At 40.6% G+C, this 27,291-nt stretch overlaps 1 protein-coding gene across 1 annotated transcript; it reads right to left on the reverse strand.

The window, feature by feature from the left end:
* Window positions 1–1,898: 1,898 nt before the first annotated feature.
* LOC113016160 (uncharacterized) lies at window positions 1,899–25,832 on the reverse strand. Its single transcript, XM_026158765.2, has 10 exons — window positions 25,652–25,832; window positions 23,995–24,140; window positions 12,295–12,376; window positions 11,922–12,057; window positions 11,385–11,587; window positions 11,122–11,258; window positions 10,819–10,960; window positions 10,446–10,727; window positions 4,622–10,100; window positions 1,899–3,264 (listed from the first exon to the last, which is right to left on the reverse strand). Exons 1-10 carry the CDS (start codon window positions 25,775–25,777, stop codon window positions 3,248–3,250), a joined length of 6,750 nt encoding a protein of 2,249 aa, XP_026014550.2. The 5' UTR covers window positions 25,778–25,832; the 3' UTR covers window positions 1,899–3,247.
* Window positions 25,833–27,291: the final 1,459 nt, after the last annotated feature.

Genomic DNA, 27,291 nt, shown 5'->3' on the forward strand with positions numbered 1-27,291 from the left:
CATGGACATCACTATCTAGTCCGTCTAGATATCTCTGACATGACCAATTCAATTCAATACATTTCACTTCATTTGAATTCAATTCAGTTTATTTAATGGCAAATCACAACATCAGTGGTCTAAAGGCACTTTGTACTATAAGGTAAAGACCCCACAATAATACAAAGAAAAACAACCCTCAACAGTCATATGACCTCTTATGAGGACTGCTTTGGCGACAGTGGGAAGGAAAAACTCCCTTGTAACATGAAGGAACCTCTGGCGGAACCAGACTCAGGGAGGGCGGCCATCAGCAATGAGTTGGGGAAAGACAGGACAAAGACATGCTGTGGAAGACAGCCAGAGATTAATAACTAATGACTAATTGCAGAGTGGTGTATAAACACATAGTGAACGAAAAGAAAAAAGTGAGTGAGGAAGAAACACTTAGTGCATCATGTGAAGCTCCCAGCAGTCTAGACCTACTACAGCACAACTAAGAGACTATTCAGGGTCACCTGATGCAGCTTCATTTTTCTTTTGTCCATCTGTTATCAAAGTTTATGAATGCTTTGACTCTTATGAACTCTTCTCTTCAGAGCTGGGTTGGATGATAACATGCCTACCTCCTTAATGCATTTTTTCTTTGATCATCACTGCCATAGTCTTTACTGGTAACATATATACCCTTAATCAAGGCTTTATTGCCCACTGACCCGCAGTGGAATAGAACACCCCCCCCCCCCCCCACCTACACACACAACATACCCTTAATGGTCCCATAATCTCGCAGATAGATTTTTGGTTTTGCATTGAGAGTCCTTTTGAATCCAAATTCCAACGCTGGGAGTCTTCTTGAGATGTTTGACTCCTTAATTGGCAAATTGCCACTTTATTAGGAGCAACTATCCAACTACTTGTTAACACAAACCTCTAAGTGGCCAGTCACAACAACTGAAAGCCATGTCGATGGTCAAGATGCCTGCTGAAAGATGAAAGGTGATTTAAAGGACAATGTGGCACTGTTGTTGGTGCCAGGCTGTTGTTGATGTAACGGTTATAGGCAATATTGTCTTGATACACTTTGAGACCCTGATTATTGCTGCTGACCATGTCCGTTCCTTTATGACCACAGTGTACCCATCTTCTGATGGCTGCTTATAAAAGGATAACACATCATGTTGTCATTATCATCTCAAACTGGTTTCGTGAACATGACATTGAGTTCACTGTATCCCTACAGTTAGTAGTTACCAACAGAGCACCTCTGAGGAGTAGTAGAACAGGTGATTTACATCATGGATGTATTGTGTAACTCCATCATGTCAATATGGACCAAAACCTTTGAGGAATGTTTCCAGCTTGTTGAATATGTGCCATGAAGAATTAGGACAAATCCGAAGGCAGAAGTTCAACCCACTACTAGAAGGTTGTTGGCCCTGCGACAGACTGGCGACCTGTCCAGGGTGTACCCCGCCTCTCGCCCTATGACAGCTGGGATAGACTCCAGCGCCCCCCGCAACCCTGAAAAGGATAAGCGGAAGCGAATGGATGTATATAATTATTGTAGATGAGGGTCATATCACTATAAGCCAATATCTTACTAGGCTGTTCTGACCATGACAGTCTGCAATATGATTTATTGCATAGCCATGTTACGTACCACTCTGTAGAAACACACCTTTGAAACACATGAAAATATTTGAAACTTTAATATTAACATGGGCTTAAAGGCATGCAAAAAGGTAAAAATGATACTATAATTCCATTCAGGACATAATGTAATATTTTCTTTACCGTCTGTGTCATATTTTTATCCAGAGCAGTAAAGTATTTCATTTCATAATTATGGAGGAAGCAGTTCTTTCCTCTAATTTAAAGGCAATATGTCTCGCATATATTAGACCAGCAGAATCAACACGATTTGAAATAAGTTTTATTTTTTTTCTTCAAGAACAAAATATAAACCCAGCTCCAATATCCCCTTATATAATTAGCCATTGAAACTCTTCAAATATTTACAAAAGATAGAAAATAAAACAAATAAATATAACCTGCTGCTGCTTGAGAAAAGACTGGTTTGGCCTCCCAGTAACACTTTAAACTGTTTATTCCTGCCGCTTCTGTTTCTCTCTGAAGGAGAAGATTCATCCTAATAAAGAAATCAAAAATGTCTCTGTGGTTTAAAAAAAAAAAAAAAAAAAAAAAAATTACGATTACATGATTAAATAGAAGCCAGAGGGTCAGTTCCTGAACTGTCAGGGAATTACAAACAAACTATGATAAAGAACCAAATCCAACAATAAATTAGTGGGATACTGGCAAATTTTGGTGGGTCTCAGTTATTGCTTGGTTCAGTTTTCCAGATATGATTGAAAATGAAGCAATTTCTTTATATCATACAGTGTTAAAGAACACGAGCAGCTTTTTATGTTGCAAAAAGAGCAAAGAATATTGAATTCACTGCCAAAAGAAAACCAAAACATAAAACTTTTAACTGATTAAGAGATTGGTGAGCACTGACTCCTACTGGTTGCTCATGGTAAGGTCAAGTAGCTTAGACCTAATCAACCACATTTTTTAATAAGAAATACAATTAGTATTTAAACAAGAAATATTCAATAAAAACTTCTCAAAGAGGACTTTGATACCACAATCTTACAACTTTAGAGATTAGACTCTGTCTAAATTAGCATGTTAAATCAGCATGAACTTGCAAAGGATTCTTTCACTGTATATTCCCACCATTACCAGTCAAGGGTGGGACAAATTAACTGAGAAATTTTATGAGAAGAGTGCAAAAAGCAAATAATATTTTATGGCTTACTGTGAAAAATATGTATCCTTATTACAGCAACAGCCTTGTCAGTTTATTTGTTTTTTCACAGCTTTCAACAGCTTTCATTGTCTTTAACCCACAATGCTTAGCGTCCAAACCAAGTATAACAGCTGGAAAACAGCATGGCAATTCCAGAGCAGGCACTTCAGTATCTCTCCTTCTCACAAACTGACTGGGATTCAGTTCAGTAGCTGTTTGCACTGATTGGCTATTAGATCAGGCTGCTCTCGGGCCTTACTCTTTAGAAACACCCCACAGCAGAAATCCGGTAAGCCTTTCAATTCTTGCTGTGCATCTCCAGATGCACGAGTCTTTGCACAGAGTAACAAGCAAGCCATTCAGAGTGCACTAATCTGCTGAGGTACAATCCATCCTTGGGCTCCATGTAGGTCCACAGGTGTTGTATCCCAAGCCTCAGTTCTTTTCACTTCAATTAAACACGATGCCTTAAAGTTACAAAGAGGAGGAAAGAACAGGAGAGAGAAAATTATGTTAGAATCATAAAATAATGTTATCCTACAACATCCTGGCCTTACAATAACTACATAAAGCACCATGCAGCTCTTTATAAAAAACAAACAAAAAAAAACCCTCACAAACTTAAATCAGCCTTGGGAAAAAAGCCACTTAAATAAATACATACATACATATTAGGGCTGCAACAATACTCGTATCGATATTGAACCGTTCGATACAGTGCTTTCGGTTGGCAACTGCCTCAACGCTACCCGAACCTCTCCCACCCTCATTCAGATCTGGCGTTTGGAACCATCTTAGTTTTCATGTGACGCATTACCCTGAAGGTAATGGCGTCATGGACAAAACTAAAACAGTATGTCGGATGTGCCACGCACGTCCAGCCCCACGCACGGGGGCGATCCGTGGTAACTCGTTAACGGAGATTTGCCGCGTTATGGCATTAATGTCATTTTAACGAGATTAACACTGACAGCACTTGTGGGAACACAACGAATATGACTGCACATTTACGCCGACATCATCCTAGTGCAAAGACAAATGGAAGCAGACAAAAACAACAAGCACGCATGCTACACGCTTTACCCCGAGTCATTTAAACAGCCGTTATGGGGACCTGATATGTTTAATATGCTGCTGAGAGTATACCCCAGAAAAAGCGTATAGTATAGCTTTTATTTTGGAAAGAGCCATTTCTCTGTAATAAACTCTCTTTTCCAAAGATTTTTTAAAATTATTTTGTTGTTTCAGCAACATTAAATTTAAAAACTGTACTACTGAGTTAAAATATATATTTATAATTTTAATAAATGACAAATTAAAAAGGCATGAATATTTTTTTGTATCGAAAAAAATATCGAACCGAACCGTGAATTTTAATAATACTAAACATACAGAGGGCTGTTAAAAAATAAAAATAAAGTTTACCCAGGTCATTTTTCTTTAAGTCAGTTTACTAAAAGTGAGTGATAGTGTCAGCTGAACGCAAGAAAAGTCTTACGGCTCTGTCACTCTAATATATATAAATAAATTCACATATTTGAACTTTGGCATCAATAAAAGACAAGAAACATTATTAGAACACACCTCACACCCACAGCACCTCTTTTCAATTATACCATTTAGATAGACAAACTCATTTGTTCTACTCTTTAAACACTTGTCTGTATGTGCAGCAGACTGTTATGACTATGCACAGACTGTTTATAAACTTCTGCACTGAAAAGCATGTTTCTCTTTCACCATTTTTTACTGATTTGGACCACTATGTATTGCATAAAAACTTAAGAGTATGATTTCCATCAGTAGCCAAGACAGCTTACTCACCCTCGTCATCGGAGTCAAATCCAAAGAGGTCTGAGCATTTCTGCAGCTGGCGATGACTCTGCAGTTCCTCGACACTGTTGAACGTGGCAAAACAGTTGGCACATCGTTGTCTCTGCACGGCTGATGTCAAACAGGCCTGCTCTAAATCGTTGCTCATCTGAGACACCAGGACAGACAACGCATCCTTCCTTCGTTTTGGCATGGTGATGTACTTCTCATCCAGGTATGCTGTAGGCGGCAGACGCATGTACGGCTTTTTGCTGTACTCTGCAAGAGTGTTCTTGCACACAGAGGCCTTTGTGTCTTCAGCGTCACCTGACATCTGTCCATTTGTTATCACAGAGTATCCAGGTCCATTATTTGTAGCCTGTGCCGTTTCTGCAGAAGGTTTCTCTCCATCACCCACTGGGCTCCCATCAGTCATCGCTTTGGCCTCAGCAAGCGGTTGCACTTCAGATTTAGACTTTGCAGGCTTCTTAGATGCTGACTGAGCCGCATTGTCTTTGCGATGTTTCTTCACTGTCTTTGCGTCATCTTTCTGAACACGCTTTCGCTTCTTATCTGCTTTACTGGGGTCTAGGGCTTTCTTTCTCTGGGATTTTTCCTTATTTGTTACCTTCGGCTTGCTTCCTTCAGGCGCAGCAGGTAGACAAGTCTTTTCATGTAGGATGTCACAAGTAGCAGCAGGTGTGGAGGAAACTGAGCTGTCTAATGGTGCAACTGAGTCTTCTTGCTTTCCTTTTCCCTCCTCGTCAACAGGAGCAGATTCTGCCGAGTCACCCTTTTGCTGAATGCATTTTGACTTTGCCGTCTTTTTCTCTTTAGACATTTTGCTGCGATCTGCTTTGACAGACTTTTTGTTCCCTCTTTTGTTAATATTTTTGTGCTTCTTATTTACATTGCCTGAGTGTGAAGAAGCAGTTCGAGTAGTCTTCCCTTCTTTTGTTGCTATTGATTTCTTTGACCTTTTCTCCCTTTTTAGTTTCTGCACTTTCTGTGGTGTGGGTTGAACACCTGAGCCGTTAGCTGGCACAGAGTCACAGGAGCCATTGTGTGTCGCATCTGTGTTTTTCACCTTCACCTTTCCCTCATCAGCAGAACTTTCTGCTGCTCTGGCCTCAACGTGTGGGACTTCCGATTTAGACTCAACAGTTTGTATTAAGGCTGGTTCTCTAGTCTGGGAATCCCTCCTGACAGTCTCCGTGTTGACTTCATCATTTACCATCTTGTGCTTCTTTTCCTTATTCGAGTCTGAGGAAGCAGTCCTTGTTTTTTTGTCTTCTTTTATAACAAGTGATTTCTTTGATTTTTCCTCTGTTTTTAACTTGCGTGCCTTCTCAGTGGTGGGAGGTACGTTTAAGCAGGGAGCTGGGACAGAAAGCTCTGAGTCACTAGTAACCTTTTTAGTCAAGTCTTTGTTTTCCACCTTTACTTTTACTTCATCATCAGCAAAACCTTTTACTGCGGCTCCTTTGGCCTCGACTTGTGGGACAGCAGATTTGGATGTGGCATGGCTTTTTAAGGCAGGTTTTGGGTTTTTCTTCAAAGTCTCATTGTTGTTACTGTTTGCAATCTTCTTTGTCTTCTTGAGATCTGAAGGTGCAGAATGATTTTTAATTTTAACCCATCTTCTTAGTGACCTGTATTTTTTAATTCCAGAGTTGGTGATGCCTGATGGTTTTGAACTGTTAAATGATGAAGACTTTAGTTGGACATAATTCCTTCTGATCTCCTTGCCCACCAATTTCTTCAATTTGCTGGTTGACATGGCTCTACGTTCGCCTCCATCTTGGACCTGCTGACTTTTCTCTTTGTTTAGCTTGTTACTCTCCATTGCACTGACAGCTTTCTCTTGAAGCTGGGCAGGGCTCTTCTGAGCCTTGGCCATTGCAGTTTTTTCTTTCACCATTTCACCCTTTTGACCAGCGTTAATCTTTTCATCATCCATTGCATTATTTAACTTGGGTGGTCGACCTCTTTTTTTAGGACCTTTTGTGTTTACTTTGATTTGTTTTTTCTGCTTCGGGTTATGCCTCACTTTGCTGCTGTGTTTTAACAATGATGATGAGATAACTTTGTGAATTTTGGGAGCCATCAGGGCTGTACTTGTTACTTGCCCTTTTCTCAAATTATGCCTTAATCTATTACTTGAATCAGTAGGCTGTGCAGAGGTTTCCTTGTTGGAAAGACTCTTCAATACATTTGAATTCTTGCTCTCGTTTTTCTTTTTCAACTTCTGTTTTATCAAAGATGATCTGCTGATGGAGAGAGGAGCAGCTTTATCTTGTATTCTTACCAACAACTCTTGACTTGCCTGTTCTGGTAACTTTAGTGCAGTCTTCACACTCTCTGTCTTCTTTGCAGCGGTGAGACTATCTGGCAAACTCTGCTGCTGCCTCCCAGCTGATGCATCATCAAGTTTGTCGCCTGTTTGTGCATTTGTGTTTTTGTCTGAATTAGTAGATTTTGAAGCATAGTGTTCTCTTTCATGAAGGTTCAGTGCCCAAAGACAAATAAATAAATGAGAGCATCCAGGGAGACAGCACACTGCCTGCAGTGGACTGTGCTTCCTGGCATGGCGTCTCATTTCCATTCCGCTTTTGAACCTGGCAGTACAACCCTGATGAAGGCAAGGATGCCTTGGACTCCATCTGTGTCTTTCAACATGATGTTGAAAATGTTCGAAACTCCATAAAACCCTCATGCAAATACTACATTTATTGTTTCCGACATGGAACGCCAGTTCTAAAGGTTTCAGCTCACCGTAGTGATCATCGAGTGCATGGTATAGAAGTGCAACACGGTTCTTTGAAATGTCAGTAAAAAAAGAGCATCCATCTGCGGGACAGCTAATTTTCTCTTGGGGCTCTGTATTTTTTTCTGTAACAACTTTCCAAATTTGTTTTGTAGCTTTCACCTTTAATTTATCTTCTGTGGAACAGGCCAACTTTTTGTTTGCTGCAGAAGAGCCTATATTTGCATCTTGTTCAAGTATCTGCATAGCTTCCACATCCTTTTTCTGTCTGTTAAATTCCTTCTTTTTGTCGATATGCCCATTTACTTTGTGAACAGGACTTTTACTATTAAGGTGCTTAGACGTGTTATGTTTCTCTTGTGAAGATGAACCATCCACAGGCTTGTCATTGGATCTTAATTTTCTGCTTTCAGGTGGTGGGCTTACTGATGTAGGACAGGCAGTTGATTTCCTTGGTCTCCCCTTACTCTGACTCCCAGAAGATGTGTTTGCCATCTTAGCTTTGGGTTTAAGTGTTGAGACATCTTTGGTGTCAGGCACCCCATTTTCTTCAGCTTTAATCCTCTTTAGCTTCTCTATATGATCAGACAGGTGCATCATGGCCTGGAGGTCATCCGTGAATACTTTTCCACAGAACATGCACTCATCTTTACGATAATGGAACATTGCATGTGCCACAACACGAGTTCCCTTGAAATCCTTTTTGCAGAAGGTACAACAGTACTCCAACTTGGATTCCTCCGATTCTTGTGGCGTTTCCATAAGTTCGCTGTTCTCCCATGTATCTAAACTGCCATCCTGAGTTTGCACTGTCCCATCAACTTCCAAGGCCTCCTGTTCTTGTAAAGAGCAGCTGGAGGTAGTCCGTATATTTTGAGGATTTTTAGGTTTACTTCCAACTCTAGAGTCTTTGGAGGCACTATTGGTTGGAGTTCGCTCTTTTTCATTCTCCAGGTCTTGAGTAAGGTGCCCAGGGGGAAGATCAGTCACCATCTCTGTTACTAGTGTTAGCGAAGATATGTCACTTATACTGTCATGGCCTGTACATGAAGCCTCAATTTTGGTTAACTTCCTTAGAGCGGCTTCATTTCTTCCCCAACTTGAGTCACTTTTACAAGGCACATGTCCTCTTGAATCTTTAGGTGAAACCGTTGTGAGATCTATCACAGAAACATCGCTTTTGCCTTCTTCACTCTCGGTCTGGAAAGAGTTAAGTTCTTGTTCTCTATCTTGACACTGTGACTGTGCACGATCAGCATTCCTAGACTTGGAAGCAATCCCTTTATTGGAAACTGGGTGGACTTTGTCAGTAACTTTCTTTTTCCCTGATATTAAAGTCTGAGAAACTTCAGTTTTTGAGACATCTTTTGCTGTTGGAGCTTTGCCTAAAACCGTGGATTTCGAGGCAATAGTAACTTTCATTTCAACAGTGGGCTCTTCACAGGCCTCTTCTGCTGAAGCAATGGTGGAAACTTCGCGGATTTCATCTAAACGTGGAATTTCTGTTGATGCTGAAGACGCTGTGGTATCTCCCATTTCAGAAGCTGACTTCTCAGAGAGCTCTCTTACTGAAGATATCTTTCCTGAGACAGAAGTCTGAATTTCTCCAACTGAGGACCCTCTATGTTTAACTGCTGCTGCTGGAAAGCCAATTGTATCCTTTGTCTCAGTGGCAGGTTCTCCACAAAGCGGATCTTTTGGAGGGCTACCGTGCACAGATGACCGTGTGATTGTGGATACTGAGCTGTGAATATTCAGCCCATTTCCTTTTCCTTTTTGCCGCCTTGCATAACAATGCAACTGTTGGACAAATATGGATGGATCCCGTGCTCTGAGAATCACCTTGTTACGATGCACAGTCTTGACGAGTGGTGATGTTGCAGGAAGCTTCACAGTAGGTTTGTAAAGAAGCACTTGTGGGAACCCTCTCTTTCGGTTGCAAACATCTTCATTAAACGCACCCACAAGTTCATTGTCTGGTAGCGAAAGTTCCAGAATTACTTGTGGAGGAGAATCTGGTTTAGAACAATCCAAAGAAAACCCTTTCTGGTATTTAATGTCTTCACTTTCATTTAACTGAAGGTTCACTGAAGATTTGTGTTTGGCATGGTTCCTGATACGACCCGTTTCTGATCTGAGAGATGATCGATGGTGCTTGTCATGTTTTAACCCATGTCTTTTGACCTTCAGGGGAACGTTCTCTTCAAGAGTTCCCGAGTCTTCTAGGAGCCACTTTGGTTTTCTAATTCTCCGTTTTGGGAGATTCTTTTCAGACAACCGTGTAATGCGTCTATGTTGTTCGTAAGCTTGGCCTACACTGTCCCGTATTCTGTCTAGCTGCCAAAATGAGCGCCTCAAAGGTTCAGCAGATCTTTCTTTCAAAGGTCTTGACCCCTGGTTGCCCTTCTTCTTTGCACTGTGATCAACATTTACTGGTGTTTTTCCTGTGCCCATCCTTAGTCTTTTTGATGCAGCATTCGTATCCTCTTTATGATGCCGCTTTTTAGCTTCTGCCTGAAGTACACTTTTACTTCCTTTCTGACATGCCAACACACTTGATCGGAAAGCAGAGTCTTTGGTGCAGTAGTTTGAAATCCATTTGTCCTCCATGATTTCTTCAAGAGCAGCACTAACCACTTTCTCATTCATCAGCTTCAAACAGTTGGTCCTCAAAGCAATGAGGTTCCAAAACTCTGGATCAAAATACAGATCCTTCTTCAAGACCTGAGAAGAGAACAAAAGAATGAAGTCTTTTAGCACCATTTCTACACACATGGATAATTTTCTAATTACTACATCTGACACTGTGATTTAGAACTTTGTAGACTTGTATTTTAACCACTTAGCTATTTGCAAGCCATTCAACTACTGGAAGACAAGGATTTCTTCTTATAGCTAGCTTTTATGACAATAAATAGAAGTAGGAAGAAGAAACAGAATAGTGCAAATTTATCAGATACAGGAATATATTTATTTCCACAAGTGAAATGTCTATACTACTAAGACTTTACTTTTCTTAAAATAAACTTCAGTCTGTTAATATATACACACAAAAAAAAGATGCCCAACCTGTAGCGTTTCAAAGCGAACATTATTTCCAATAGAGCTGTACTCTGCGTCGTACTCTTGATCAGGATGCATGTAAAGAAGGTAGACCATCTTGTAGGACTCAACAGTGCGCTCCAAGAAGAAGACGAGAAGAGCACACGCCCGGCATACCTCCAGATCATTGTGTAGCAGGCCGGCAATGGTTTTGTAGATTAGTGATTTCGTGAGGGTATCACAGGGAAGACAAGACTTCAGTGCATTAGCACAGAGCTCCACACAAAGCTGGATACCATCGTCTCCAACCTAATGAGATATAAACAAAGGAGTTAAATATTCATCTCCATGAATATATATATAATATTATTATAGTTAACGTGTTATTATATGGTCTAACTTCTTGCAGTATGGATCTGATGAACGGGAAGATCGAGTTGACATTAGTGGCAGACAGCATCAGCTGGCGAGTCTCCTCTAGAAGAACTTGCTTGGATGTGTTCAACCGAGTATGAAGTTTAGTCCACAAGAACACAAGATCACTGCAAAGGGGGGGAGAAAGAAGTAAAATCTGTTCTTGATAATAAGATGTAGGGATGTAAACATTGCATTAAAAATAACTCGCCTGCTGTAATATTTGTAGAACAGCCCTCACTTAGAATAAATTTGAAAAAGTTATTTGTTTATAATACTGTTTACTTACCACAAATAGTACATATCTCCCCTCCAGAGCTGCTGGGACAGAAAGGCTGTGATGAGAGCTAACAGTAACTCATCCGTTTCTTCAAACTCCAAGTTACAGATGATGTGCACTGCATTTTTACCATTAAGATCCGCAACCTAAAAAACATTGGAAAATGACTTCTGGTTCAGGCAAGTCTTAGTAAAGACGTATATAATACAAGCATGTCCACAGAGTAAGTTTACACGGAAGGAAAAAGTATTTTATTACTGCACTCTACCCACCTCTTTATGTAGACAGTCATGCTGTGAAGTTTTGTAAAGCCACGTGAGGTAGACCTGGAGGAAGAACAAGTGTTGTCCTGTGTTGGGATGCCGAGCACAACACTTAGCCAGGGCCATAGCCTCAGCAATACGCTCACAGGATAAAAGGTAGCGCACGCGAAGCTCAAAGAACACCGGCAGCTGAGAGCTGATGTATCCATCCACTGAAGGAAAGCCAAGTCAGAACAGAGTTTTACTTTGTATGAGAACAACCAGTGATAACACAGTTTTATGTTAGATAACCTGCAGACAGCATTAAGAATTTACAATGGCCTCTGGAGGAGCAGAAGCCTAACTTTCCTCCATTCAGCAAATGAAATGGTTGATTTCTGACAGAACATGAGAAATTATTATTAATTAAGAAAAAAAAAACAAAGTATGGTATTATAAATTTTTCTTTTAATTTTTAAAAGACAGCTGATTAAAATTTAAAGGTAGCTGGTGTGTTACAGTTACTCCAGTATTAGCATTTCTACAAATAATAACTACATCACTGACCGTCATTCTGAGGTAAACTGGACTCGCTGAGGATTGCCTGTACGGTCGGGTTGGCCCAAGGCCCGCCGCCCTGAACCAAACGCTCCACCTGAAGTAAGTGAACATTCTGGTGCTTTGCAAGAGCCAAATAACATTCCTGGAGGAGAATAAAGAAAAAACACAAAAGTGTCTTAATTGCGCTATCGTGCCACAGAGTACATAAAAGATGGGACCACAAAATAACTTTTTAGGTACAGCAGCAAAGGTCTAGCCCAAATGATGGAGTGCCCTGACAACAAAATATGCAGTGAAATGAATGATAATGAACATAATCAGATTTGACAAACATGCATTCACTGTTCTATTGGGAAGATAATAAGCTCTTTATTCTCACCTGGAATGTATCAGTAAAGTGTTTCAGTGGCTCCTGATAGAAGTCGTTCTGGTCAAAGAAAAGCAGCAACTCAAAAACACTCCTGTGGAGAAATCAAAGGAATAAATGCTCATTTCCAAGCTACTTTAAAACTTAAATCTGGATATTCCGAGTAAACTAGCTATCTGTGTGGCTCTAAGGAACTCTGTTATTGAGGGACGTGATGAACTATAAAGGGTTGATGGATATATTTAGTAGGGGTGCAACGATACACAAAATTCACGGTTCGGTTCGATACTTTGGTGTCACGGTTCGATATTTTTTCGATACAAAAAAAATGTTCATGCCTTTTTAATTTGTCATTTATTAAAATTATAAATATATATTTTAACTCAAAAGTACAGTTTTTAAATTTAACCCTAACCCTTGTGCGTGTTTTTTATTTTGACAGCGAATGCGCACCTGCGGACCACTTATGTGCAGCCCTGGTTATTTAGCTCGTCATATTGCAGCCACAGAAATTCTTTTGTCCATGAAACCATAAAGCTGCACTTTCTTTTTGCCTTATAGTCTGATTTGTCATAACTTTTCTGTTTTGTGGTAAGCTTTTCTTTGGCTGTCACTTCTTCACCCTGACCTGTCTTATTTGGCTCAGCAGAACTGAAATATAAATCCTGCTGCTTTTACACACACACTCACATAAGCTCAGCGATTCTCTGCGCGATCAACCTCTTACATGTTTAAGCTTGCTGCGGGAGATTTCACTTGTCATGTTTGCGTAGTAAGCTAACGATTAATAAGACGATGTCAGAGGAATTGGTGCGCAAATTATCATCACTCACAGATCAGTGCTGTCGCTCTCTAATCAAATCAAATCAAATCACTTTTATTGTCACATCACATGTGCAGGCACACTGGCACAGCACATGCGAGTGAAATTCTTGTGTGCGAGCCCCACAAGCAACAGAGATGTGCAAACACAACAACACAAACGAGCAAAATACAAGAATGGCACGATTGCAAAGTGAAAGCAAAAAAACAAGCGCAAATTCAAACGCGATTTCAATATGTCACATATTGACAGTGGCTCATCGATGCCAATGACATAATTACCCAGATACATTTCTGAAAGAATGCAAAAGCATTGACATATATTTTTCCTTCCTACAATAGCCCGACGGGCAGGGAAGAGATAGATTTTGGTAGCCCGACTGAAAGAAAAAATCGCTAGCTCCAGGACGTCGGGCTAGCGATATTGCAAGCCCTGTATCTGATTGAGGAATCACTCATCTTTGGAAAAGAGAGTTTATTACAGAGAAATGTCTCTTTCCAAAATAAAAGCTATACTATCTGCTTCTTCTGGGCTATATTCTCAGCAGCATAAGGAGAATCATGTGCTAACAGCTGTCTAAATGACTCGGCTAAAGTTAGTTAGTTGTTTTTGTCTTTGCACTAGGATGATGTCGGCGTAAATGTGCAGTCATATTCGTTGTGCTTTCAGGTTAATCTCGTTGAAATGACCTTAACGCCACAACACGGCAAATCTCCGTTAACGAGCTACCGCCGATCGCCCCGTGCATGGGGCTAGACGGCCAACACTTTAACGAGCTAACTGCGCTAACACACTAGTTCCCACCCATGTAATTGAGCATTGCATGGCACATCCAACATACTGTTTTACTTTAGTCCATGACTCGCTTACCTTCAGGGTCATACGTCACATGAAAACCAAAATAATTCCAAACGCCAGATCTGAATGAGGGTGGGGGAGGTCCATGTTGCAAGGAGAGCTTAACTTCTGTCTTGCTAGCTTGCCCTGCGCTCTTCCTTCTGACGATGCTGTCTGTGTTGAGCGCTCAGTGGATCTGCGCTCGACAGTGCAGCCTAGGCGGAGTAGTCGAACGCAGATTCACTGAGCGCTCAACACAGACAGCATCGTCAGAAGGAAAGTTGATAAAATAAATTACAAATGTTGTATTGTTCGATACATATGCGTACCGAACCGAAAGCACTGTATCGAACGGTTCAATATCGATACGAATATCGTTGCACCCCTAATATTTAGGTCAGTGACCTGGCAGCATGTTAATGCTTTCTTTGGCTTGCAAATTTGCTTATGAGCAAAAATAAGCAATGAAAACAATTTTTACTTCACTTCCATAAAAGCTGCCACCAAACACCCACAATTAAGATGCTGACATCTACACTGAAACGAGGGCTGTATTTTAACTTCATATGTGGCTAATTTTTTAATTAATGGTTTTTATCAATAGTGTGTAACGTGTCACGTTATGTATGTGCATTTTCAAGAGCCTTTTAAACAAGGCCCGCTTCTGAAATGATGAACAACTCAAAAGGAGGAATTGCGAGTATTATGCAAACATTAAAGCTTTTTCAGCAATTTAAGATGGATGTCTGGCGGTACTTTTTAACTGTCAATTAGATCAGTAATAAGCCTATATTCTTACAATGCTTTGGTACTGCAAGGGTGATAAAAGCTTCCCAACAAGTGTTAGACTAGTTGGGAATAAGTGTGGGAAAAAAAATGTGTGAAAACGCCAAAAGGGAAATCATCTTTGTGAGAGCTTTTTAGTCGTGTCAACCTACTTCACCAGTTACGGATACCTCAAAAACTACAAACGTGCAGAAAACGCCAAACTGCCGACCCTTTGCTGTTAGCTCTCTCCATGCCACATTTGCTCCCAAGCTAGCAGCTGGTGCACTGCTGCTGATGTGTGATGTAGTAAAACACTGAACAGTTAACTGAAAAGATCAGCCTGTTGTCACCAATTTAGCTTTTGGAACATATCCGGCTGAGTTATCAAATTGGTACATCCCTAGTGTCAATATATTTAATTTTGACTTTGTTGAGCATAGAGATGCCACCAGAGCAGATAAGTTTCAATACCAAATGTTGAAAACTCAGTGGTAACTGTATTTATTAGGGGTGCAACGATATTCGTATCGATATTGAACCGTTCGATACAGTGCTTTCGGTTCGGTACGCATATGTATCGAACAATACAAAATTTGTAATTTATTTTATCAACTTTCCTTCTGACGATGCTGTCTGTGTTGAGCGCTCAGTGAATCTGCGTTCGACTACTCCACCTAGGGTCGACAGTGCAGCCTAGGCGGAGTATTCGAACGCAGATTCACTGAGCGCTCAACACAGACAGCATCGTCAGAAGGAAGAGCGCAGGGCAAGCTAGCGAGACAGAAGTTAAGCTCTCCTTGCAACATGGACCTCCCCCACCCTCATTCAGATCTGGCGTTTGGAATTATTTTGGTTTTCATGTGACATATGACCCTGAAGGTAAGCGAGTCATGGACTAAAGTAAAACAGTATGTTGGATGTGCCATGCAATGCTCAATTACATGGGTGGGAACTAGTGTGTTAGCGCAGTTAGCTCGTTAACGTGTTGGCCGTCTAGCCCCATGCACGGGGCGATCGGCGGTAGCTCGTTAACGGAGATTTGCCGTGTTGTGGCGTTAAGGTCATTTCAACGAGATTAACCTGAAAGCACTAGTGGGAACACAACGAATATGACTGCACATTTACGCCGACATCATCCTAGTGCAAAGACAAGTGGAAGCAGAAAAAAAACAAGCAAGCATGCTACTAACTTTAGCCGAGTCATTTAGACAGCTGTTTAATATGCTGCTGAGAATATAGCTCAGAAGAAGCGGATAGTATAGCTTTTATTTTGGAAAGAGACATTTCTCTGTAATAAACTCTCTTTTCCAAAGATGAGTGATTCCTCAATCAGATACAGGGCTCGCAATATCGCTAGCCCGACGTCCCGGGGCTAGCGATTTTTTCCCAGTCAGGGTACCAAAATCTATCTCTGCCCTGCCCGGTTGTTCAGTCTGACGTCACTAGCCGTGTCTGGGTCTAAACTCCGCTGCAGGTCCATATATCAAACGATCACTATGGCATTACTGAGAGTTGAAAAACTGTCTAAAGTCTTTCATCTTTAATAAAATGATCAGCGTTCTGCTCTAACAGGTGTAACAATTGAGTTTAACATCCAGGCATCCATGAAAACGGAATTTATGACATTTAACGGAGTTAGAAGTTACCAGGGAGTTAGCTCGCTAGCTTCTATCTAAATACAATATAGCATGTCCTGACTGCGGGGTTTTGGAAACAAATTAAAACGTACAGCTCTGCTATCACTTCCAGCATAAATGAAGACAGCAGTGACGTTTGTAGGGCTAGCTGGTATATAATGATGTGCTACGTGACCGCTAGCGACACAGCTATGTTAGCATAATATAAACAAGCTAACTTTTTTTCCATTCGATAAAAGTTAACGTGAGTGTTCTCGGTGGTCAGGAACAAATGTAATCGCATGGCAGGATGCTGTAAAAGGACCAAACTTTAGCCAGGAGAACAACTGAGATAATCCATCCACAATACGAGGTTAGTCATTCATATACTGCTGCATGGGCTGGGCTGCAGTTACATCCTAAGGTTTTAAAAACTGAGCTTAAATAAATGATTAGCGGTAATAAAAGCCGAGGGAGGTCAACAGGGATCACTGACTGTTTTAGGAGCTTTTTGAGATTAAATAGAAGAAAATACATAACATTAAACATGTTAACAACACAAAAGCCATATTAAATGCAGACTACTTTAGACCCGGAAGTAGGATTCGTCGCGTCATCACTGAACAACCGGATTGTAGGAAGGAAAAATATATGTCAATGCTTTTGCATTCTTTCGGAAATGTAGCTGGGTAATTATGTCATTGGCATCGGTGAGCCACTGTCAATATGTGACATATTGAAATCGCGTTTGAATTTGCGCTTGTTTTTTTGCTTTCACTTTGCAATCGCGCGAACTGTGTATAGAGAGCGACAGCACTGATCTGTGAGTGATGATAATTTGCGCACCAATTCCTCTGACATCGTCTTATTAATTGTTAGCTTACTATGCAAACATGACAAGTGAAATCTCACGCAGCTTAAACATGTGAGAGGTTGATCGCGCAGAGAATCGCTGAGCTTATGTGAGTGCGTGTGTAAAAGCAGCAGGATATATATTTGACTACGATGACCTTCACAGACAGATATATAATTTAGTTCTGCTGAGCCAAATAAGACAGGTCAGGGTGAAGAAGTGACAGCCAAAGAAAAGCTTACCACAAAACGGAGAAGTTATGACAAATCAGACTATAAGGCAAAAAGAAAGTGCAGCTTTATGGTTTCATGGACAAAAGAATTTCTGTGGCTGCAATATGACGAGCTAAATAACCATGGCTGCACATAAGTGGTCCGCAGGTGCGCATTCGCTGTCAAAATAAAAAACACGCACAAGGGTTAGGGTTAAATTTAAAAACTGTACTTTTGAGTTAAAATATATATTTATAATTTTAATAAATGACAAATTAAAAATGCATGAACATTTTTTTTGTATCGAAAAAATATCGAACTGTGACACCAAAGTATCGAACCGAACCGAACCGTGAATTTTGTGTATCGTTGCACCCCTAGTATTTATGTACCGTAAGTACCACAAACAGTATAGATATCACGTAGGGTTGTCAGATTAGAGTCATTTATTTACAACACTATTTATACCAACAGTGCCATCTTTGCCTCTTCCAAATGACAACTTCACACAGGATTGCTGCAAACTTCAGTGCTGTGCCATTTCACATCATCCCTAATAACACCTAGGAATGCCATATCGTATATTGCTATAGCAATATCATGAATTTATCGTCTCCGTTATGCATAACAACAACACTAGCCCAGGCACGTTTGAGAGCAAGAGCTGCATGTCAATCTCCGATCATAATTCCGTACCTGAAAATTGAGTTTCTTCAACAACCTCCAACAAAGCACAAGTTCGCAAAATATGCAAGAAAACTGTTTCTGTGAAAACAACATATGTATTTTGTAGGGGTGCAACAATACTCTTACTGATATTGAACCATTCGATAAAGTGCTTTGGGTTCTGTACGCATATGTATCAAACAATACAAATTTTTGTTTACTTTATCAACTTTTCTTCTGATGATGCTGTCTGTGTTGAGCGCTCAGTGGATCTGCGTTCGACTACTCCGCCTAGCCTGCACTGTCGAGTGCAGATCCACTGAGCGCAGCACAAGCTAGCAAGACAGAAGCTAATAGGGCTGGGTATCGTCACTGATTTCTAGAATCAATTCGATCCACGATTCGATTCAATTCGATTTGATTCAATTTCATTCGATTTGAATCTGGGAAATTTTGACAGTCAGAAATATTATAATTCAGATCAATACATTTGCATATTTTTGTATCTATAAAAAGGAAGCTGACACACACAAGACTTTATCAAATGTGTAAGCATCATAGCAGATGCCTTTGTGTCAAAGTAGCTGAAGATAAAACACAGAAAAACATGAAGGTGATTTTCCTGGCCTGGGAAATCTGCAGTACATCAAAAACGAAAGAAAATCATTAATCAACTTATGAACATTACCTCTGATGTTACAGCGGTTTTATGGCTAAGCGTTTTGCATAATTTTAAAAAGTTTAAATTTTTTCAGTATTGAACAGCAGAAATTAGGTTTTCTTTTCGGAAGTATGTAAAAGGAAAAAAAACAGTGGCCGACAGCGCTGTAAACACCGGTAGACTTGTGCGTAACAAGCAAGTGAATAATGCAGAAAAAAGATTTTAGACGGGAAACTGTTCTTGAAGTACAGAGAGAGAGAAAGCGCTGCATGAAGTGTGATTTTTATTGTGGTGGAAGCAAAACAGTAAAAGTCAGAGTGAATTCATGACGGTGTTTATGTGAAGCGTAGTTTGGATCTTCTTTTGCTGCTGGTTCAGTCAATAATGTTTGGAGAGAGATAAAAACTAACAGCTTTAGAATAAGCACAAAAAGGGCATAAACACAAAGCGCGGACCCGCCGACAGATCAGAATCAGCGACCTGTCGGCTCTTTCAGCCCCGACCGTGTCCGTCCCGTCGGGTGAGAAAGGCGACATCTCACTGATTCTGATCTGCGGTCCGCGCTTTGTGTTTACGTCTTTGTGTAGAATCCGTGTTCCTGCTCTCATTCACTGTTTTAGCTGTTTGGTGGTTGTTGACATTTTGTGGGGTTTCACCTGAGGTTCTGGCATTTCGGGCAAAATAAATTCATATTAAAAAAATCGATTCCAGAAGCCAGAATCGATTTTAATCGATAAATCGATTATAAAAACCCACCCCTAGAAGCTAAGCTTGTTGCAACATGGCAACTGCCTCAACGCTACCCGAAATAGAACCTTCCCCACCCTCATTCAGATCTGGCGTTAGGAACTATCTTGGTTTTCATGTGAAGCTTGAAAACCAAGATAAGCCGCGTTATGGACAAAAGTAAAACAGTATGTCGGAAGTGCCACGCAATACTCAAATGGTGGGAACTAGAGTGTTAGTACAGTTTGCTCATTAACGTGTTGACGCAGTCCAGCACCACACATGGGGCGATCCGCGGTAACTTGTTAAGAGAGATTTGCGGCGTTATGGTGTTAATGTCATTTTAATGAGGTAAACGCTGACAGCACTAGAGGGAACACAACGAATATGACGGCACATTTACGCCGACATCATCCTAAATGGCCTGTATTTGTATAGTGCTTTACTAGTCCCTAAGGACCCCAAAGCGCTTTACACATCCAGTCATCCACCCACACATTCACACACTGGTGATGGCAAGCTACATTGTAGCCACAGCCACCCTGGGGCGCACTGACAGAGGCGAGGCTGCCGGACACTGGCGCCACCAGGCCCTCTGACCACCACCAGTAAGCAACGGGTGAAGTGTCTTGCCCAAGGACAAAACGACCGAGACTGTCCAAGCCGGGGCTCGAACCAGCAATCTTCCGATTACAAGGTGACCTCCCAACTCTTGAGCCACGATCGCCCAAAGACAAGTGGAAGCAGACAAAAACAACAAGCACGCATGCTACAAACTTTACCCGAGTCATTTAAACAGCCGTTAGGACATGATTCTCCTTATGGGGACCTGATATGTTTAATATGCTGCTGAGAAATATAGCCCAGAAGAAGCGTCTAGTATAGCTTTTATTTTGGAAAGAGCCACTTCTCTGTAATAAACTCTCTTTTCCAAAGATGAGTGATTTCTTGATCAGATAGATTTTTTTTTTATTATTTTGTTGTTTCAGCAACATTAAATTTAAAAACTGTACTTTTGAGTTAAAATATACATTTGTAATTTTAATAAATGACAAATTAAAAAGGCATGAACTTTTTTTGTATCGAAAAAATATCGAACCGTGACACCAAAGTATCAAACCGAACCGTGAATTTTGTGTATCGTTGCACCCCTAGTATTTTGCCACTTGAAGCAAAAATCAATAGACACACTATCGACTACAATCAGACTACAAAGGAGAAGATACTAGCAGAAGGTATGGCCCAATGTAAACAGCTGACTCCAGAGCATCACTTGAGCACATGCTAGTTGCACTACATATGACAGGAAGAGCAAATGGAAAATGGAAGTTACTGATGCCGCTACATGGTGGAAAAGCAGGGCTCTAAGCAGCTGAGTGTAAGTGTTAAGGAGTTATTTTTATGCTTTTACTTAAAAACACTACCCAGGCTACGTTGTAGCTTACATTTGACTTGTGCTACTGAGCTGTAATACTGCTGCTGTCACCAAGTGGCAATAGAGTCACACTTCAAATTAGGCAGTGTGTCAACAATGGCAAGCTCATTGGAAGAGAAGGATGGAAATGGCCCTTCATTTACTTACACTTAAAAATGCCACCGCCTGCAAGCTGAGAGTAGCAAGAAAACAATTTTTATATATCAGCTTTTTTTTTTTCTATATTTCAAGAAATATAATTATTCTAATAATTTTCTTGAAATACTAGAGCTGTGCGATATGACCAAAACCTCATATCCCGATATAAGATATTTATCCTCCCAACAACGTGGGGGAAAGCCTGTTTTAACGTTTGAGTCTAAGGTTTATTTTGAGCACCTGACGGCTCTTTTTTTGCTTCTCATCCATAAACTCTCTCCATACCTTTTCACATGATTCTTGCATAGGTGGTAGACGAGGTTTGTCGTGTTTGAGTCTGAGGTGCGGACCGGTTTCCTGCATAATTCGCATAGTACAGTTTTCTGCTCTGTGACACACTTTTCATAACCAAACCATGTCCATGCTACAGTGGTAGCCCCTCATTTAGAAATAAGGTCTTCGATTTGTTTTGATTGGTCCTTTTGTTTCTCATTATTTCAGTTTATTTTGAAAAATCTCAAAAGGACCTTCAGCTTTATTGTGAAAGGTTTATGTGGAAAATAAACAAGCAGACGGCGGAGCTACACGCTGGCTTTACCGTTGTTGTTGCTAACAACAATGCGTAAAAACAGTCGTTTATCCGTCTGTAGTGTGGTTATTTTCAATATAAGAGAAAGAGAGAACTTTAAGAAATTAATAGAGCCACTACAGTGACCATCAAAAAGAGGAAAAAATATTGCCGTAAACAGCAATATTTACGGCACCACGACACCACGAAGCAAACGATAGCGTAATATGAAACGATAGACGTTTTCATATCGTCACTTAATGTATATCATTATATCAAAGTGCCCTATGAAATACCACGATAACATTTGAGGCTCTGTTTCACACCCTTACTAGACAGGCAGGCACACAGCCCCTTCCCCTCACTAGCAGCTGAACACTTGGAACAGCAAACTGATACCCTGGTCTTAATAGGAACTTTGTGAGGTCAGTAAGGCTCCTATTTCAACAATACTGAAGTATTAAACAGTTATCCTAAATGTTAATTTGGCCTGTACACACATTAACCTTTGATTTTTAACTATTAGCAATTACCCATATTATTTGTCTGCCAAGCTATCATTAAGGAACTGGCTTATGGCTAATAATAAAACAGTAATATTAATGCTATCAGCACTTCCCATCTTTAACATTAACAGTGGTTGTTTAACGAGATAACAATTATTTATGTCTAAAAATGTTTCTCTTAAACTAGAAACTGAGAAAAGTCTATAGCAGCCAGACAGAAATGGCAGCGGTCCACCATCAATATTTGATCACTAGGAGAATAGGAAATGAGCAGGGCTCCAGCTACATGTGCACAAACCAGTGCTCTTCTAATCATTATTTAAAAACAACTATGCCTCTTAATTTTGTCTCTTTTCCTTCATTTGAAGATGGCACTGAGTTAATTTATAAGCTATTTAAGCAGGAGAAGAAAATATAATCAGAAGGACTGACTACTCCAAAACTAAAAAGAATTAATTAAAAACCCAGAGGAAACAATCAAAAGATGAGGCTAATATTTATTGTGTATTTTAGAGCCATTTCAAACCTTTGAGTATGAAAGGAAGTGATTAGATTATATTTTTAATGACTCATGATCATGTGTGACAATTCGCACTGTGTGAAACACTGCCCACACACAAAGTGAAATTAGTCTGTCAAGTGCAGCAAACACTGCACCAGCAGACCACACGCCTGTGCAAAATGTGGTCACACACTGCTCAGGTCAAGTGCTTATTATGTCAGTTTAAGCCAATACAGCTGAGATCCAATGACAAATTTCTAGATACAAGTCATGCAGAGCTGCATTAGCACAAGCTGCTGTTAGCTTTCTTACTTTCCATCTTGGTTGTACTGATAAGACCAAAATCACGTCGTTCTTATCCCCATAACAGTGTATATCACAACATAGTGTATTTTCCGTAAATCAAGTCACTGGTTTATTTAATCACCAAATTGAAAGTACTATTTCTTTATTTTTTTACATTCAAATTAAATAATCAAAAATGTAATAAATTACAAGGTGCTATCCCTTAGTGACACAAACTAAATGACCCCACGCAGTCACGCAAAAGCCTCCTGAGGCCCCCCGGCTATCATTACTGGTCTTGTATGATCGTCAGGAAACTAGCCTGTCTACGAACATCGACTGAAGAGTGTGCAGTCTTAAATGACGCGCTCCATTAAGCTCATACAAGGATGTGCTGTTCGGTTCATCCACATATCCGTTGGCGCAACGTGGTATGCTATGTTGCAAATTTCCTCCAATACTTTGGTCTGACGCGTAATATAAACGAGGCAACTCTACTTGTGAGAAGTGTTTTCAGCTGGGCGTAGTGTCCCTGGAGTCGAGTACTCTGACCAATGTGTGAAAACATATATTTGGCCGCTAGTATATTTATGAGTCTTTATTATATGGCGTACTGCAGAGAAAAGCCTGTTCTAGAGTTTGCGTATGAGGTTTATTTTGAGCACCTGGCAGATCTTTTTTTCTTCTCATTTGTAAATTCTCCGTAATCTTTTACATGATTGTTGCATAGGTGGTAGAAGGGGATTGTTTCTGTGGTAGGGACGGGTTTTCTGCTCCGTGTCAGACTTTTCATAACCGCACCATGCCCATGCTACAGAAGCAGCTGTGTCGTTAATAAACAATTCAACTTTGTGTCCAACTATGTGTGTCTGGCTTTGTCTACATTACAAGCAAAACTATCCAGAAAAGAGGGATGTTTGGGAAACAAAGGTGCTGCTTTCCTCTGACTTATATAGTGTAAGTACGAGCTACAACAGCACTTATAAATAATCCAGACTACTTATAAGATAAGAAAACTTCAGCCTGGAAACAACCAAAAATCACAGCAAATCTGTGAGAGGTATTTAGATCAGCAAAGACTGAAAGCAACCTTTTTAGGTAGGACTGGGTACTTACAAAGCCAGGCTACTGAGTGTGCGGAGCACGTGATCACAGTTTGACGTGAAGAAGGATGAGGCTTGCGCAAAATAGCAGAGAGCAATCTCAAGGATCCTGAGCTGAGGCAGGAGCACCTGCCAGCGAGAGGCGTACTCCTCCACCAGCTGCAAAGACAAAAACAACATCTAAACAAAAGTACAATACAAAGTGCAATTGCACAGCATCTCTATGGATATGGCATTTTTAAAGGTTTTGAGTGCAAACGCAAGTACACTGCTGATGCTTCTAATCGCACTCGATTACAAAGATCTGTTTATATCATGTTATACTTTAGATCTGTGTGTTTTGGACAGCTACCTAGATTATTTTTACTTGAACATGTACTACAGGCCCATCACGAAACAATATCTGTTTACAGTTGACCTATGACATCCTAATCCTTATGTTGCCCTCTAATGGTGGAAATCCAGCTCATCTCCAGTGGAACGCAGTGAAGTGTTAACCCTCAGCCAGTGTTTAGTTTGGCCACAGGTGTCAAACTCCAGACCTCGAGGGCCAGTGTCCTGCAGGTTTTAGATGTTTCCTTCATCCAACACAGCTGATATAAATGGCTAAATTGCCTCCTCAATATGTCTTGAAGTTCTCCAGAGGCCTGGTAATGAACTGATCACTTGATTCAGGTGTGTTGACCTAGGGTGATATCTACAACCTGGCCTGGAGTTTGACACCCCTGGTTTAGGCCCTCATCCAACTGCAACAATTAGTTCCCTACTAAGCTAAATGTAACCATGTTAGCAAAGCATGACAGCCCGAGTCTGGCACCTTCTTTATGAACAACAAACTCAATACCATGTGTGATATCATTTTAAAATATGTGGTGCAATAATTACTTCTCATTTTGTTATACTCCCAAGCTCTAGCACCCCAACTTCAGCTCCAAAGAAATCAAGTCAAATTACATATGCCTATGCGTCACGCGTTTAATGCTTACTTTTAAAGTTTGGATGGCTTACAGCTGGGATTTGTCAACAGGAAGTAGTACGCCTGGCTATTTCTAGTGTCAGTAATTGGGCAAACATGATTTTATCTCTCTGTTGTTAACAGTGCAGGGTTATTAGTTACTGCCATTCCAATGCGCTTTTGCATAAGATGCAACCACTGTGAGACCATTTAGTGATGGCAGGAATTATTTTCCCACTGCTGTGAAAGGTGGGCTGTAAAACAAACGCCCGACAGCACAGGATAACAAATATTAACCCAATTTCAGCGTAATCGCTGCCAAAACGTAGTGTAATCGTGCAAAATCCTGACCAGCGGGTAGTTAGTAAACATTCAGCGTACAACCATGCTAACTTGCAAGAAAATTCTGGGCTAGCTGGCTCATACGATTAGCAAAGTCAGCCTGAAATCATGCACTGTCACTAAATCACTGCTTAAGTGGCTCGCCTGTTTTGCTAAAAATCGTGTGTATGCGGGCTCGGATTACTTGACACGCTGTTTGTCACGCAAATATGCTTGTTTTTAAAGCGACTACTGCTAGTTAGCTAAATGATAACGGGCTTAGCCGCTAATGCTAGCCGTGTGTAACTAGTAGTTCTGGGGGAGGGGAGTCGGCTAACATATATGCTTATCTTTGACAACAAGCACGCCGCTAACTTCAGCTACGGCTCCATACCTTGCAAAAGTCAAAGCAGAACGCTTCGCTGTCGCCTCGGAGTTCATCGCTTGAGTAGCGGCTAAACAAAGTCTGCAATTGTTTTTCTAGACCCTCTAACTCGTACACACTGCTCTCCTCCGCCATACTGCCTGTCTAGCCTCGCTCGTAGCAGCCAGCACACAACACATACATCGCCACAGTCAACGACTTGCATTGACAGCGCTGATTGGATACCGGGAGCGTGAAGTGACGCGCTCATTTACTAGACCAGCACGCGCCGATGGGAGGGCGGGATGCCTATGACAACTTATAGATGCCCAGTTACGCTATCTTCCCGGTAATTACGGTGCTACCAGAACACCATTACATGCGCCACAAACCACATGGCGAACACAAACATGACTTAACATTTGCGTTCACGTCCCATTTATAAGCTTGGAAAAAATTATTGTGCATTTGAACTGGTCTAACTTAAGTTTTGCTCATATACAATTTTTTACACGTCATAAGATAAGATAGCATTTATTAGTCCCATTACTACTATACAACAATAGAAAAAATGTAAAATATACAAAGTAAAATAATTATAATTTCAATATACAATGATACAATTTGACATTTTTTAAAGATTAGTCAGAGGCGTGTGTAGAAGGGGGGCGTGAGGTGGCACAACCCCCCCCCCCCCCACCCCACCCGAAATATGATTATTTCAGTATTTCTACACACTCCAGATTTTTCAGATGCAATTACTGTACTTTAAATTCCATACTATTTATTTTGAAGCTTTGGTTTTGCACATCAGTTGCATTATTATCACCCTGCTGAGCATTATGTAAATATTTAAAGTCAACAATGGCTGCAACATTAAATAGATATATACACACGTCAATTAATTAATAATTAGAATCTAGTAATGCAATGCATATGATTGTGAATATTGTCATTGGTTGGTTTTGACAGTGTATGTAAAGACCACCTAACACTACTGAAAAAAATCACACTTATGGCCACTTCAATAGGTACACTTGTTTAACTGCTTGATAATCCAAATATCTATTCGGCCAATCAAATGGCAGCAACTCAACATGTTTCTGCATGAGTAAACGTGCCTTGTTGATATCAACAATTATAGGAGAACAGCCAGACAGCTTCCAGCTGATACGAAAGCAACAGTAACTCAAATAACCACTTGTTATATGCAGAAGACCATCTCTGAAGCAGCAGAAGACCACACTGAGGCTACATGTCACACAGGCTCTCTAGATCTGGACAATGGAAGATTGTAAAAACATTGACTGTTCTTGGCAGTCTCAAATTTGTGAAATTCAGATGAAAGTATCAGAATTTGGTGTAAATAACAAAAACAGATCCATCCTACTTTGTGTGAATGGTTCAACCTGCTGTTAAGTGGTATAATGTCAGGGTGTGATGCTTTTAGTGCACTTTTGGTTCCTTGGTACCAACAGACCACTGTTCAAACATCGTCACAAAGCTGAAGTCATCTAAAACTACTTTCTTGAATATGAAAATGAGTTCATTGTACTCAAACTGCCTCCACAGTGATCCAGATCTCCATCCAATAGAGCAACTTCTTTGTAAGGCCAAGGAGGATGCCTACAGAAGTGGTGACAGGGCCCTGTACAAGCAAGCCAGGAACA

Source organism: Astatotilapia calliptera, chromosome 23, assembly GCF_964374335.1.
Source record: "Astatotilapia calliptera chromosome 23, fAstCal68.1, whole genome shotgun sequence".
Classification (NCBI taxonomy): Eukaryota; Metazoa; Chordata; class Actinopteri; order Cichliformes; family Cichlidae; genus Astatotilapia; species Astatotilapia calliptera.